The following is a 17098-nucleotide window of genomic DNA, read 5'->3' as shown; positions in this document are numbered from 1 at the left end:
AAAGAGAATGAAACTCCCATATTCGACCATGGCTTTGTTAGCCTATGGCATAAGCCTTTCCAAAGTTGGAATGGGTACTGTCAATCTTGAGTTCAAGACCCAAAACCCCTCCCCCAATGTAAACAAAATTGCCATCTTCTTTCTAGTTTAGCTGCTGTTTATTTTTTTGGTATAGAAATCGTTTAAGGGATACATTACATAGTAATTACCGTACCAACACTTCTTTAAATTTAAAAATATAAATGTCATTTTGATATCACCCGTTTGGCACATTATTATAATAATAGATAGAAATATAGTAAATTGTGATATTATAATTTGGTAAGCCCGTGACAGATCAATGAAGAAAATTTCTTTTCAGAGGTATTAAGCGGTATTTGAAAAACTTGTTCAATACCTGATGCTATAGCGTTGTCCTATATCGGGAAGGAGCAGATATAAATCACTTCAATATATTTTTGAAAAATGATCCGACTTTTGTGAGCCTGAGATCATAAACATTTTTTATTTAGACAAGGAGAAGTAACCAAATACTTCTATAATCTAAATCTGCATGCGAGAAAAGGTCCCCGCAATATTTACATCTACACCTCCCCTCCCCCCACCCAAAAAATTGAAAAAAAAAAAAAGGAAAAAACGTTTACCTCAGAAATCTCTACATTCAACAGCCAGAGCTTCTCAATGCTAAACAACAGGCATTTGAGTAACAAAACGCCCAACTCCATAAACAAATTGGCTGTGTCTACTGACAATGTCTTAACAATGCCTCAAAGCTATGAAACGGGAAGAAGATACATCAAAGACTTTATGAGTTATGGACAACCACATAATCTGCACTGCTACCTCCGAAGTGCTTTAATTAGTGGTCGTAGTTGACGATCCACGCTTCACAAATGAAGGGATGCTTAGCGACCGTTTCCTATATCTATGGCCCAAGGAAGGGGGTAGAATTCTTCTATCGGTATTATCTCTGAAAGGAGATGTGAGAGTAGCATGTTTTGGTGACCCTGAATGGGTTTCTGTTTCCGTCTCGAAGAGGTCATGAAAGTCATTTTCGTTTGTTTGGTCTCCTAAAGCAGAGGACACCATTTTGTGTGAACCCATTTTACTGACAAATTCTTCATCATCATCTGAGGCATAACCACTTTCGTGAATGTTAGTAAGAACATCATACTCATCTGATTCCGTTGATCCCTCATCCACGGACCCTTCCAACTGAGATAAATAACATGCAATGAGAAACATTTTTTACAACCAACAAAATAGAAAACACAACGGCCCAAAAAACAATGAATCCAGTGAAATCAACTATATCCAAATTGCAAAAACAAGTATCAAGTTATCAAACCAGTTATAACACAAATTATGAAGCTTACAGATGGCAATATTGTGTATCACAAATTAATGTGGAGGATCTGTTCAATGTAGTGTGCCAAGGGAAAATTTTCCGACAACATATTCCTACCTCTTCTTGGAGCTGTTTTTGCTCATCACTTAAATCTTCGTCACTGTCTGCTTCAGGTGGTTCTTCAACATCTTCCTCACTACCATCGACAGACAATTCTTCCTTGAGCTGTGAAAAGGACAACGGAAAAAAAGAGCACGATTAGAACCAGGAAGGACCCATAGGTTGAAACTTTCATCCCATCCTGTTGGAAGCATATTTATGTTTGAAAAACTACGTTCAAAATTTCAAATTATTAGCCAACTTCACAGTTTAAGTTCACTTCGTAGTTGATGATGCTGTAACTTACTTCCTTAGCAGGCGCATCAGACAACATCCTCGGTGAGCTGCAACAGGATGAATAATATATACTGCCATTGTCAGTCAGCTCACCTCTTGATTCATCTACGCTGCTTGCATGACTTGTGCCCCCAGTATCACTTGGCCAAGCACTAATACCAAAGTGGCCAAACTGAAGGTTGACTGGTTCTGCTTTTCCAATCCGCAGCGGCCCATACACAGGTGTTCCAATTCCATTCCCAGTGGAGTGCCCAATAATGGGTTTGCCATTGTCACCTATCATGTCAACTGGCCATGCCTTTGCCACTGAACCATCATCGTTCAAAAGTGCCATCAATTGCCTACTAGAACCTTGCCTTTGGATCAGCTGAAACATTCCTTTAGAACTCAAGGAATTGGCAGTACACTGATTCCTGTACTCCTCGTCAACAACAATTACTGTGTTTGTGATTGGATCATAAAGCTGCTCTCCTGCTTCCCGCCTTCTTAGGCAGCTGAAAACTGTTGCATGAATGGCTGCTACACTTTTATCTACATTAGTGTTGTTCATCTTTGGCACCAAATGTTTATCTGCCCGATTGCATAGATAATCTTGGATTGTTCTGATATTTCGTATATACTTGACATACTTGTTTTTTGCAGGATCTAGTGTCATGTACTTTGCGCGAACAGCGAATCTTTCGAGGTGTTTCTCTTCATTTGAAATATAAATCATAAAGGGTATAATTGAAGGGTGTTTCTTCATAAGCCCCATCTGCATTGCAAATTCAATCATAATCAAATCTGGCCTCTACTATAAACGAAAAAGTACGTCTCCGTGCAAATTTTCTAGAACTAATGCATATTAAAAATTATTACCACAAAATTGAGACTTAAGTGGACACCCTCCACCACTACAGATTCTTTCCGTTCTTCCCATGCTGTAATCAATCGATCAAGGCTATCAATCACCATCTCACTCTGTGCCTTGAATCCTTCGATCGCCATCTGCTTCTGACTGATAACATCCCTAGCAGAAATATTTCCTTCGGATTTTCCAGTTGCAAGAATACTAGAGGCGTCATCCTTGCCGACTGAGGTAGCTGAAATGCCAGCTGATTTCTTTGCTTTCTTTTTGGCCTTTGCCTCTGCGACAGCCACTGGATCTAAATGTTCCCCGGCATGATAGGTTGAGGCCCACAGCAGTGGATTTTGTTTTTCATCAACAAAGCTCCTCATCATATGCCGAATTGAATCAGTAGATATAACAGTCGTAATTCCCAACCTGCTTCCCTGAAATAATAGTATATAACTGAATTAAGGTCATATAATCAATGTCGTAAATGGCGGGAGGCAGTGGCGGGGACAGTCCACCACCGAGGCGATTGAATTTATTTTAGCAATTTTTTATAAATAAGTATATATAATCATGCAATGTTATTACAAGTAATCATCAGTTTTTATACAAGCAATCATCAGTTTTTATGTAATTAATAATGTTTATTCATCAAAAAGCTTCATACAATATAATACAATCTAGACAAAGTGCAAATACATATATAAATGCAAACAAACAAGATAATCAAGGTGGTGGCTGATGGCAGCGGCTGGAGGCAGTTTGAGGCAGGTGGTGGCCGATGATGGAAGACACTTGAAATCAAAAGTAAATACAAAAGAGAGTTAAATGTGTTTTTATTATATCTAGGTTTTTCTAGATTGATTGACTTTGACCGATTTTTAAAATTTTTTGACTTTGACAATTGATTATGATTTTAAAATCATTGGCCGCCTCCTCGCCTCGGACCACCTACAGAGACCACCTTAGACAAAGGCGGGGCGATCGAAGGCCGCCTACAGCCTAGGCGGCCGCCTCAACCGTCATTTAGAACACTGCATATAATATAAATAACTAAATCAGTTAAGCATGGGTAGGTTTGAAGACAAATGCAAGAACCAGTATTCTCTTAACACTTAAAACTCACTTATCACATTTTCATAAATCAATCTTATTACAGTTGAGGTAAAACAGAAAGTTCCTTTACAGCCATAAAAAGCATGTATGTGCATATCTCACATCATATTATTCTGAATATTCATCAAAACATTTTCTAAACAGAGCCAATTTGATGAGACTGTGTCACGAAAGATTACCTGTACTTGTAAAAAGATATTGATTTATCAACTCGACTCTCAATGTTCATACAACTATGAGTCTGTGACACTACTAAGTTCAAAAACTAACGGAAGCTCGGGTGCTAAAAATGAAAAGAGAACGAAATAAAAGAAACTTTACCAGAAACCAAACTCAAGGCAACAAGAGACATACCAGTAAGGCAGATAAAGTAGATTTTCCACAGCCACTAGTACCACACAGCAACACCGTCACAGATTCCTTTCTTTCTCGAATTCTGAAATGAAAACAAACACTCGGAATAAATAAAACAGAACAAGTACCTTTAAAAGTAAAAATAAAAATAAACAAAACAAAACAAAATAATAAAGAACCGTAAACATTTAACAATTTATTGAAACATTGTGTCAATAGACACATCAGCCAGCAACCATAATATCACATCGCTCATTTTTAATAAGTTAATTTTACAACCATAAGTACATTAATATTTCATGGCTGGGACTTGGCTAATAAAGTATGACACAAAAAATCTAAATGAAAAAAAGTCATAAATTTCAATGTGAGAATATCACATCTAAATATGCCGTGACTCATGTAAATACATGCAGAGACAAAAAAATTCTTAAACTGATATGATAAATCTCAGAAGCACAATTATGAATGATTATATTAAAATACAAAATATGATATAGACCAATGATTTTGCCAGCAATGATACGAACTAAATAAATCAGGAAAAACAAATAACACAGAAGACATGCATAGATAAAATTTTCGTAAATTGAGTTGGGAAGTAGATACTATGATAGGTGTTGTAAAGTCATAAGTTTGTTTCAATCCACGTGTGACGATAGGCAAGGTTATAGAAAGGACAACATGTCGGTAATGTCAATCGAGGTAATACATACTGCCTCAGTTCTAAATATATAGGCTTGTTTGTTTATTAACACATATTAAGAAATAAGAATATCAATGGAAAAATAAATTTTATATTTTATCCTTGTTTAATTTATTCAAGAAATAATTGCACATATTTCAAAAACATAGTTAACAGGGGCATATTGATAAAGAAAACCTACTATACATAAAACTGAAGTATACATTTGGGAGAACCAGAAAAGTAAATGCAGTACATACATACATATACANGTTTCCCAAATCGGCATATCTTGACTCCTAGTAGGAAAAGCAGTATATGTATAAAAAGTAAAAACACAACACTAATGAGCGAGGACCATGTACACATATATTGAATCATAGATTTTTCAATGTATGTTTCAACATCTGAATGGAAAATTGCAACTCAGTATTCTTTTCAGTTGATCCAAACCACATTTTCTTAGTTAAAACGAAACAAGAAAATTCATATACTAAAAATGGCTCTCACGCAAGATGCAGATGCCACCCCAGTTTTTAGGTTCACAGCTAGGACAGGAGAAGAAAGCACCAGCAAGAAAAACAGAGAATAATTTTTTTAAAAGAGTAGGAAAGTTAAAAAGTGAAAGGTTCTCTTGCAATGAAGTTCACCATACTAGAAGGAACTGTCATTCTGCTCTTACCTTTTCTATCCAATTAGAAATGAGTGAATTTTTACTAAAGAAACAATTAGTTCGACTACATAAAGCAAAGAATCACACTACCAAGAGAAAGATCATTTATAATTTCAATATATTTCCATGTTCACTATTAAATCCACCAATTAAACTCAGTGTTTTATTGTCAATAATAATTCAATAGTATTTTTAACAGTTGCAAAATCGTCATAATAAGAGTATAAATTATGCGCCTACAAGTATTACATCTTCCTCTTAGTTCTAACCTAGAATAATTGCAGGAAAATATATCATACAAACAAGCTCGGCCAGTGGTTTCGGAATCCGCATGAATACCCAATATTGCAAAAGTCCAGGAAGAAAATGAAAGGGGAATAAGAACGCATTAGCACATTGAAAGGTGAACTGAAGAAAAGAATTCCAGTTGGCAGTAGATGACCAATTTTTAGTATGATCGCACATTATACCATGTTCAGAATTCTTCTGGGAATTCAGAATAATTCTTAGGTTATACTCACAGCACAGGCTCCTTCAAATTTCTGAATGCGCTCAGAAAAGATAATATGATATAAAGTAAATTGATAATCAGTTGGTTGAGCTTGTGCATCACTGATGAAAGAAATGAACATACAATAGGAAGGAGGCTGAAGAACAATTTGACAAGGCCAGTAATACAACCAAAGTAAAACACCAAAAAAAGTTATTACAGTGTACAAAGACTCTCTTCACGAATAGTCTTCCCATTTCAACTTGAACCTAAAACATCATATTTAGTTTAAGATGGGCATAAAACGGTAACAGTACCTGCAAGCTAATATTAAATCAGCCCTTTGATTCAGTCCCACATACTTGTACTCAGAAAGCGCTCCACAAACAACATTTAGAAAAAATATTCTTCTGACAACCACAGTGGTGCGCCTTTTGTACAATTCAAATGGTTCCCCTTTGCTCTTATCTTCCTCTGGAGTGAACTGATCAGATTTTGTCTTATCCAAGCAGGCATGAGTGACACGTCCTGTCTCCCTATGAGGATACACTGCAGCATCCTCAAGGGATACATCCACAAAAGCTGAAGCCAACTTATTAGCCAACCTTTCCTGCCTCATCGTTTCAAATACCCTTTGACTAATCTGAACAAATTAGGAACATAAGAATCACAAACAAAAAAATCACAAAATTAGGTAAGCGATAGGCGCAACAAAGACATGCATGCTTGGACTGCACCAGATAATACATGAGATCCCTATTGAGAAAAAAATGAAATTTCTGCTAGCAGATTCAAGATGTCCTGAATCTAATAATCTTACACATTTTTATAGAAAAATAAAGCAACCAATTGCAAATTTGAATCAAATTACTGAAACACCAACTGCTATAAATAAACAAAAAATCCAATGAAGATTTCAGTTGATCAAAATGGCAAGAGATCTGACAATCATCACGAGAACGGTGGAAAATTATAGATCCCCATGAAACATGGATCATTCTTGAAACAACACATAACAGCATAAGCCCAGATATGAATCATTACTTCACTACTTCAAGAACTATCATGAGATTCTCTGGAGAAAATGTACTACAATTCACAAAAACTACAACATGAATTTATTAACCTAAACTACAATGATGAAAAGGCACGCCCATTTTGGATCCACTAATCCACAAACAAAAGACTCAGTAAATTGCATATCGAGGGTGTTGAGAATATAGCATTAAGATAAACTAACAGGCAATAAACATGAGTTCAGTTCGTAGATCTGAAAATCAATATTTTTCTTTTCATCGTAATTTCCAATCAATCATCACACGCGGTTCACACATAACATCTTAAAAGTCATGCATGTGTCCAAAAACACAAATGCATAACACAGGTCAAGTAAAGTTTGAAAAGGAAGTAAAAATAGGAAGCACGACTCTTTTTATAAATATAATATAATATAACTTCTAAAACAAATAGAGAACCTTAAAGGCGTGCCGAGGCTTGCAACCCATGAGCTGCAGAGAACTCTGTAGAACAGAACGCGTATACCGAAACGATGGAAAATCCTTCTTCCCGAGGACCGCATCATCGTCCACCACTACAACGTACAGCAGCTTCGTCACCCCATCCGCCACCGCCATTCCCCCCGAACCTGTTCAATCCGCATGCGAACAGAGCACAATACACCCCCAAAATTAAAACACAGCTCAGATTCAAAATCAACGAAAAGACAGTTCATACGCGATCACAATACCACAATGCATGTTTGTAGATTTAAGGAATCCAAACCTTGAGAAGGTAAATCCAGAGACTCGGGATAGGGTTTCAAGAAGCGGAAGCAGCGGCAGTTGGAGAGAAAGCACGAAAAATGAGAGTAGGAAGCGAAGCAGAGGCAAAACGACGTAGTTCTCGAATCGATCTGTCCATTTTCAACGGCATTTGCTTCGGAGAATACCACCTTCGTTCAACCTATACAGCAGACGGTGAATTTACCGATTCGGGGCAGATTTATATACACGGAAATCGCTGGGACCCGGGAAGGGTATTCTAGCAAATGAGGAGGAGAGTGGCAGAGATTGTAATTTAGTCTACAATGGGTGGGTATATTATTTAACACAGAACTCTTGCTTTTTATAGTCACAAAATTCCAAAATATAAAGTCAATATTTGTTTTTTTAAAAAAAGGTAAATATATTTTTATATTTTTTAAAATTTCACATTTTTTGTGACGATTATCATCCTTCAACCTTTGAGTAGGTCTCTTGTTAGACGGTCTCACGAATCTTTATTTGTAAAATGGATCAATCTTAACGATATTTACAATAAAAAATAATATTCTTAGCATAAAAAGTAATATTTTTTCATGGTTCACAATACAAAGTAATATTCTTAGCATAAAAATTAATAATTTTTCATGGATGACCAAAATAAGATATCCGTCTCACAAACTACGACGCGTGAAACCGTTTCATGCAAATTTTTGCCTTAAACTTTTACAAAAAAAAAAAACTTACTCGGTGAAATAAATTGCTATTTTTTAATCAAATATAAATAAATTACTATTTTACTAACCAAGTTGACAAAAACCTGTGTGAGACGATCTCACGGGTCGTATTTTGTGAGACGGATCTCTTATTTGGGTCATCAATGAAAAGTATTACTTTTTATGTTAAGAGTAATACTTTTTATTATGAATATTGATATGGTTAACTCGTCTCATAGATAAAGATTCGTGAGATCGTTTCACAAAAGACCTATTCAACCAAGTTATTATAAAATGTGAGCTAAAACTTTTAATTATAGCTATAGTAATAAGTCCACACCTTTGAAAAGTATTTCTTTTCTTAGATATTATATTATAACTTGATAGCTAGAATTCGACATTTTAATTTATTTATTTACTATTAAAAATTTTAAAAATCTAATAAGTTAACGCATTTATTATTAAAAAAATATAAAAATATATCATGACCAATTAATCTGTATTATTATTATTATTACAAATTGACCGTGACTGTGATAAATGACTACGAACTCGGTGTCTTGTCCAAACAAAATTCACATGAAGGAGAAAAGGACTGTTCAATTATTTTAGGATGTTGAGGGGCCTAGCGGTGGTAGCAACTAGTAAAGTAAAAGCTCCGCTAATTACGCGATTGTATTTTCTTTCGCATGATAGATTTGGGTAACTTTTAACTATGAAAAATGTTATATATACAATTGAATTTTTATATTATTTTTTACAATATAAAAAATTTAATACAAAAAGTTCATTTATTAAAATTTAATGATAAATTCGATACAAAATTTCACGATATAATTATTGTAAATATTTTTGTATGATATATTTGTTGTACTTTTAAAATTATTCTTTAATTTTTCACTTTATTTTCCGAGAAGATTAAATACTTTCAAACATATTCTTTTTTGAAAGTGTGTTTCATGTTTTTTACTTTTTGTCTTTAGTCGAAAAGTTACATCCAAATTGGAGATTTGTTATGCGAATATAATGCAAAGTTAGTTTTATTTATACAAATTGAACTTGTGAAACACACTCTGATCGGACCAATCTCTCTTCAAGTGGGAAAGATCCAAGGTTTAATTCATTGCACCATTGTGAGAAAATACCGCGGAGTTGAGTTTTTTAATATATAACGATGTAACTCAAATATTTTAAATAATGCAGTAGCAAATTCGATTGTTTTACTCCGTTGAAACAACTATTACGCTCCAACAATCTATCTCAATAATTTCACTCATTGCAATCAATGAGAATTGAAAAAATGATATTAGCTCTGATGTCAATTATAAGATTTTTTTGCCTATTTAAAAGTTATTGATATAATCCGGGTGAATCGGGTATGAGAGGTGTGAGCAATCCACCGGATGATGCGGATAATTTTATGTTTAGGAAATTTGAGTAAGGATAATGACTTCCACTGTGACCTGCAGACAATGAAATGAACTCGTGAATGGGCGCCGGAGGAGTATCCGACGTAACCACTCCGATACTTAAATCAGCATGTGAAGAAAAAAGATACAAGTGATATATGTGAGAATATATGTGAGTGCTCGAGAGTTTAAAATTCCAGAAAAAGTAAATGAAATTGATACTTGCTATTTATAGGATAAAATCTCATGATTACCTTGTTTTCGGTGTCCACCTGGCACCTGCTAAGTACGGCAAATTAGCTGCTCATACTTTTGCTTCTGATGACTTCTAAAACACGTCAAACCCATACTATTCTAATAGATTAGATAGCTCATACCGATACACTCGAGTGTGATGTGCTTCTCGAGATAGCCTGGGTAGAAAGTACCCGGGAGCTCGCACGAGAGCTCGAACTCTAAACTGTCCGGGAAGAGAATGTCCTGGGCATCTCCATGCGACTACTGAGGAAAGTACTCTGCATACTGACTCTGATTTGGGCTATCCATTTAATACTCCAGGTCACAGATGACCCGAGTTCTTATGGAAGTATCAGTTATAGTTTGCGGTAACAATACAACTCAAATCTTTTTAAAATCGTGCAGAAACACAAACATTATGTTTCTATTACTCTACCAACCGAAGTAATTATTGTACACCAATATATTTCTTAAAAAAATCACACAACAATCACAAATGAGGAAACGAGATTGGAATATCAGAGCATGTTCGAAGGCATAATATGTTTGGTGAGAAACTTCATCTCACGACCTTGTCAGTGTTGATAACTTTATGGTCATGGTTCTTTGTGAGGTTAAGATAATGTTGCAGAGATTATGTTAAAATATTAATTTTTTATGTTGAAATATTTATTTTTTTTATTCTATTAAAAATGGTAATTAAGAATAAATGCGAAATCATACAGAAAAATACACTAAATAAATAAAATTTTAAAAAATTACAAATAATTAAAACAAATAAATTATGAACTTAATAAATCATTGTCCAAATCTAGAAAGACTAAATCATCTCAATCACGCCTTTACTTTCGTTAATTTTATTTTTATTTATTTAGTTTTTTTATTAATTATTTGAATTATTTAAATATTTAAAAGAAAAAAATGTTGGTGGTGCTTCTGAGAGAACCCGCGTGGTCGTCTGCAACATCGTGCAAGGAGCAATCCTCACACGATTTCATCATCCCTTTCAAGGGCAAGAATGGAAATGGACAAGAAGCCACTTGATCGTCGAGACTTCCCCTTATTACTTTGGAATGGGTCAATTTCTTGTCTATTTGGATAACAGCATAAAGAGAACTTCAAGATTTGTGGGAAAATTGACATTCAATATTATTATTATTACAAGAGTTAAATGCACCAACATCTTTATGAAAAATCTAAAATGCATAAAACCCCCTAAAAATATTAATATGCTAATGCATATTTTTTTTTAAAAAGTAAAAATCAAACACATGTCATTCATTTGATAGGAGGTTTTATGTCTGATTTTTAAAAACACAAAGTCTAATATGTTATTAATTTTACATATGATGTTTATTTTTATTATTCACAAGAGATGTTTGACACAACTAATCCTTATTATATCGTTCAAATGGTTTAAGATTCCCAACTAAAAAAAACAAAAGAAAAGGGTACCTTTGCAGACCGTCTGATGCGTGAAAAATTAACAAAAAAATTTGAGACGGTCTCATGGATCAATTTCGTGGGTCGAATCTTTTATTTGGATCATCCATGAAAAAATATTACTTTTTATGCTAAAATTATTACTTTTTATTGTAAATATCGGTAGAGTTGACCCGTCGCACAGATAAAGATTCGTGAGATCGCAAGAGACCTACTCAAAAAATAATTAGGGATTTAGGGTAAATCGGTCTATTATAAATTATAGTCAAAATGTTCCAATTCGTAAAAAAAAAAAAAAAAACAGACAGGTGTTTCGCACGAAACCACCTATACACGTCAAAGAACAGCGTTACGCTACAACAAATGTCTTTGGCCATGCCATTCCCATTACGAAATGGCCATTTCGGACACGACAGCAAACCATATTGGTCGGATCCACTTGTCAAACAAACGTAACTGCTATATCAATTTTTATTATTATTGATTTTCGCTAAATCTATTAGATAATGTAATTTATATTCGTATTTTTCTAAAGATGCATCGGTTTCTAAATCTCCGGCAAAATATGCTGATTTCATGAAAGCACAAAAAAATGGACTTCTAAGTTCTGTAAGATATTTTAAAATATATAAAATAAAATATCGTATAATACCATAATATGTTTTTGGAAAATTATTAGAAAATTAAGATAGTTATATTATATTAATAAAATTATAAAAATGAGAGTCGTGTTATAAACCATAAAAAAAATAGAGATGAGCATAGAGAATTCATAAAGAAAATAGATAACGAGTCAATACTCAGGTGCAATTTTCACTGAACACAATCAACCTATTTATAGGAAAAAATTACAACATACAAATCTTCACATATATTATATTGTCATATTTATCTTAATTAGAAATCTAAATAAATAAAGTAATCATCCACCGTAAAAATATATTTATAACTTGATGTTTTTCAATAATGAATTGTAGAAAATGAAACCAAACATACCCCCCCGAACATTTTCACCTCCCAACTGACGGTGGGTTGGTCCGGCCCGCCGACCTGACGAGTTGAGAAATACTCGACTAAGTCTAATTTAAAGTGGATTGCGGATTAGGTTGTCTTACTTGTTAGCCAAACTATCAAAAAATGAAAATCTTATATAATTCATTGAATTTGAGCATCTCATAAATAAAAAATTTTAGAAAATTTTAATAAAATTCTTGATTTCACGTTGACCAAAGATATTTGCACAAAAAATTCACAGCTTTCGCTATATCTATCTATNAACCCACCTAGCCACGCAAGCTGGCCCATCTTTAAAAAGGTTGATAAATTTGAATTCAACCCAATTACATAGTTTGGCGGACCGACCAACCCAACAAGACCAACCTATATTGTCGCCTCTACTCCGAATGCACACCCGTAATGAAGAGTATGCATATGGCTCATTTAACTGAATGTATGTGAAAAAAATTGTGTGATTCCTTAAACATTTGAGTTGGATAACGAGAAAAAATGAGTAAATAAAAAAATGTTCAAATTGATTAATTAAATTTGAGATATAGTGGTATATTATAATTTCACTATTTCAATAATAAATGAATGTAAATAAATATTATATATAGAGTAATACTGTAGTTTTTTAATGCAATGATGTATGATAAATAATGAAGGCAGTATACTTAACAGATACATCCATTACGGCAGTATACTTAAGATAACTGATGCAACATCCGAGAAACAATAATTTATTATGTCACGGTTTTAACATTCAGATTCTCACCAAGAAACAATTCCTAGAGTTCACGAAACTGATTAACTAGAGAGGGAAAAAAAACCTTTTAGTCTCTTGTTCACCCCATCCGCGACCAAGAACCATTGGACCAGATGGTAAACACTTTCAAAATTCCTACAAGAAAAGCAAAACGATGCTTGATCACACTGAGTAGCTGCCCATACCTGGCGGGCCACCAGCAGCAGCTGCTAGTGGCATCTTTGGCTTAGGTTTCTCCACAACTATGGCTTGCGTGGTAAGCACCATTCCAGCAACCGAAGCAGCATTTTGCAGTGCACATCTTGTTACTTTAGCAGGGTCAATAACTCCAGCTTCTACCAAGTTCTCGTACGTGTCGGTCATTGCATTGTAACCAAACTCCCAATCGCTAGACTTCAATTTCTCCACGACCACCTCACCTTCGACCCCAGCATTTTGCGCAATCAACGAAGCTGGTGCAACTAGGGCCTGCAATCTTTCACATTTAGAAACAGCAAACTGATTCGAGGCTATATTTTTCGATTGCTAGCGCTAATCACCTTCATTTCAGTTAACAATTCTTGTCTCGAGTCATCTTCACCACCAAGGAGGTAAAATTGCCTATTTTAGTACAACTACTTATCCTTTATATTCAAGGAAAAGTGGAATAGAACCCACTGAGAAGACTAAAAAGTATGAACTAATAATCAGTTGTAGCAAACTAAAATGGAAGATCAAAACACCTCATACCTTTTGAATTATATCGGCGCCTAATCTTTCATCGGCATCTTCAATCTTCTCCTTGATGGTTGGAACAACAGTTGATAGGTGCACTAATGCAGCACCGCCACCTGGCACAATGCCTTCCTCAATAGCAGCAAATGTTGCATTTTTGGCATCCTCAATACGAAGCTTGCGGTCCTCGAGCTCGGTCTCTGTCGCTGCACCAACCTTGATCACGGCAACCCCACCAGATAATTTTGCAATTCTTTCAGCAAGTTTCTCAGAATCATAAACTGACTCTGTCTCAGAGAGTTCCTTTTTAAGCTGAGCAATCCTAGCCTGGAGCTCATCTTTAGATGCAGCATCAGCAATGATGGTGGTTGAGTCTTTGCTAATGGTTATCTTTCTTGCTATACCCAACTGATCCACATCAGTGTTTTCCACAAGCAAGGCCAAATCAGTAGCTTGATATTCAGCCCCTGAAAATTGAAATATAAGAACGCAATGGTTGTAAATCTTCTCAACTGTGTATACTATCAAAAGCCAGGGATAGAAAACACAGCAGTCGATTAATAAAAATAAATATTAGTATAACTTCGTAATTAATTAATGCTCTCATTCATTTCCAAAAAATTTGCCAAATAAACCTTCTTCCTTTCACTCCTCACCAAGGTTATTAAGGATCGGGTACTTTTCTTGTTGGCATATATTATATGTAAGAATCATCATGCAGTAGTCTTTCCGAAAAATTGTGTTTACCCGTCAAGATGGCAATATCTTGAAGAAGTGCTTTTCTTCTTTCTCCAAAACCCGGAGCTTTGATGGCAGCAACATTCAGAACACCCCTAAGCTTGTTTACAACAAGAGTTGCCAAAGCTTCTCCGGTGACATCTTCAGCAATGATGAGCAAAGGAGCTCGTAACTGAGTAGTCTTCTCAAGCAAGGGAATAATATCCTTGATAGCAGAAATCTTCTGGTCCGTGACTAATATTCTCGCATTCTCAAATTCAACAAGCAGCTTCTCTTGGTTGGTGACAAATTGCGGGGAGATGTATCCTCGATCAATCTGTAAACAACAAATAATACATTATGAAAAGGTGAGTATACAAGAAGCAAAGAATAAGAAAATCTATTATATGCAAAGAGACCTCCATTCCTTCTTCTACGTCAACTGTGGTCTCAAAGGAAGATGATGACTCAATGGATAAGACACCATCTGGTCCAACCTTGTCAACAGCATCGGCAATCATTATCCCAATGGTATCATCATTTCCGGCAGAGATAGTGGCAATGGCTGCAACATTCACGCAGTGATATTTTCAATATTAAGGCTATGGGTCTGTCACCATTTAAAAAATTAGACATATTAAATCACAAAAATTATCCATAGAGAGGTTAGTACCTTTGATATCATCACGACCTTTAATGGGCCTGGATTTTTTCTCAAGCTCATCAACCAAACCCTGCACAGTTTTATCGATGCCTTTCTTCAATGAAACTGGATTTGCCCCGGAGGTAACACTTAGAAGGCCAAGTTTGATAATTTCACGAGCAAGGATGGATGCTGTAGTTGTCCCATCACCAGCAGAATCATTGGTCTTGCTAGCAACCTTCAAACACAATATAAAGCTTCAACATCAAGATTAATCGAAAATGAAACAAGGGGAAAGTTACAGAAAACATCAAGTATTAACAATCACTATTAAAAACTGTTAAATTCACAAAAAGCAATGGTGTTCGGTGTTCCTTCATGTTCATGTGCTAGAGAGAAAACATTGGAAAAACAGACCTCCCTAATCAAAGCAGCACCAGCATTTTCCATAGCATCAGGCAATTCTATGGCTCGAGCAATTGTGACACCATCATTGACCACCTTTGGTGCCCCGTATTCATCAAGTACAACATTTCTTCCTGCGTAGCGTAACATCGGAAAGACAAAAAATAAACAAACATTAGATGCTTGCCAATAGCAAAACCATTAAACAGATGGACTGATCCATAAACAATATCAATCTACGACAACTACAATTTTCTAATGAGAGGAAACTAAAGAACATCCAGAATAATCCATCCCTCTTCATTCAAGCGCAATATAAATGTGTCAGCATGCCAAAATACTAAGATTAATCATTGAACGATAATTAGCTAACGAAAACTAATCGCTCGCCAGACAACTGATGAACAGATGTCGAGACCCACAACCACTTAATTTCCACTCGTATTAAAGGCAACTTAAATCAACCATATAATTATCAAAAGACGTGAATTTCCACTCTTCCTTTAAAACCATCTACCCGAGACGCATATGAAAACAAAGCAACATTCAGCAGTTGCTCATAAATACTCCCTATTAAATATACATCCAACTGCTACAAATTCAATGTAATTTCACAGATTAAGCAATTCTTTTTAGAAAAAATTACCCCTGGGTCCGAGAGTAAGGCCAACCGCATCAGCAAGCTTATCAATACCAGATTGCATAGCAGCCCTTGATTTCTGATCGAACGCAATTTCCTTAGCACTGGCCCTGACAACAAACCGATTCTTGACCTGCTTGTTCTCAAACTTCTGCCCCTGCTGTAATTGGCTCACTTTCCGGCCCTTCAATCCACCCTGTAACTGAAGCTAAGAAATTTAAATGCATAAAACAACACAAAACCGAGTAAAGAAAGAAAATCTAAGACAAACTCAAGAAAAAGCTACCCGTTTAGAAGGAGAAGGGAGGAGCGCGGCGGTAGATATGGCATTAGCTGAAGCCATTCTCGAGGGAGAGTGTAAAACGGGTTTAGGTGGGTTCTTGGTGGTGCTGAATCTGGGGATAAGGAAGGTGGCGTAGTGTGTTAGTTGAGAGTGAAAAATCGCAACTAGGGCTTATAGAGAGCGACGAATTCGAGAAGTTTCCACTCAATATGATATCAGGATTTGGAAATGTTACCTTTCACTATTTGTTAAATAATTTTCACTTTTAATTTTTTTAAAGTAAAAATGAACAATAACACCCTAGAATTAAATATTGTTTAATTAGTAAATATTATATATACTGTTATCAAAAAATATATATTTATTGCAAAAAATAAAAATATCAAACTATCAAAATTATCAAACTACACACTTTATAATATTTTTCTCTCAACTCAATAGTGAATTTTTCACAAATGGTGAGACTATT

At 35.1% G+C, this 17098-nt stretch overlaps 2 protein-coding genes across 4 annotated transcripts; both read right to left on the bottom strand.

The window, feature by feature from the left end:
* Positions 1-656: 656 nt before the first annotated feature.
* On the bottom strand, positions 657-7984 carry LOC140957402 (P-loop NTPase domain-containing protein LPA1 homolog 2-like). Of its 2 annotated transcripts, XM_073414635.1 has the most exons (9): positions 7680-7984; positions 7373-7542; positions 6469-6540; positions 6215-6429; positions 4050-4131; positions 2603-3016; positions 1755-2498; positions 1466-1573; positions 657-1215 (listed from the first exon to the last, which is right to left on the bottom strand). In XM_073414635.1, exons 2-9 carry the CDS (start codon positions 7529-7531, stop codon positions 856-858), a joined length of 2154 nt encoding a protein of 717 aa, XP_073270736.1. In that variant the 5' UTR covers positions 7532-7542; positions 7680-7984; the 3' UTR covers positions 657-855. The 2 variants fall into 2 exon arrangements, with proteins under 2 accessions (XP_073270736.1, XP_073270735.1); XM_073414634.1 differs by having other exon boundaries at positions 6215-6540; positions 7680-7983.
* Positions 7985-13178: 5194 nt separating this feature from the next.
* LOC140957064 (ruBisCO large subunit-binding protein subunit alpha) lies at positions 13179-16856 on the bottom strand. 2 transcript variants are annotated; one of them, XM_073414139.1, is made up of 8 exons: positions 16633-16856; positions 16353-16542; positions 15719-15840; positions 15332-15539; positions 15078-15223; positions 14689-14995; positions 13957-14408; positions 13179-13695 (listed from the first exon to the last, which is right to left on the bottom strand). In XM_073414139.1, exons 1-8 carry the CDS (start codon positions 16687-16689, stop codon positions 13390-13392), a joined length of 1788 nt encoding a protein of 595 aa, XP_073270240.1. In that variant the 5' UTR covers positions 16690-16856; the 3' UTR covers positions 13179-13389. The 2 variants fall into 2 exon arrangements, with proteins under 2 accessions (XP_073270240.1, XP_073270239.1); XM_073414138.1 differs by having other exon boundaries at positions 16353-16548; positions 16633-16853.
* Between the last annotated feature and the right edge of the window lie 242 nt (positions 16857-17098).

The sequence above is a fragment of the Primulina huaijiensis genome, chromosome 14 (genome assembly GCF_012295235.1).
Source record: "Primulina huaijiensis isolate GDHJ02 chromosome 14, ASM1229523v2, whole genome shotgun sequence".
NCBI classification, from domain to species: Eukaryota; Viridiplantae; Streptophyta; class Magnoliopsida; order Lamiales; family Gesneriaceae; genus Primulina; species Primulina huaijiensis.
The sequence above is the reverse complement of the archived record's forward strand: the minus strand, read 5'-3'. Positions and strand labels throughout refer to the sequence as shown.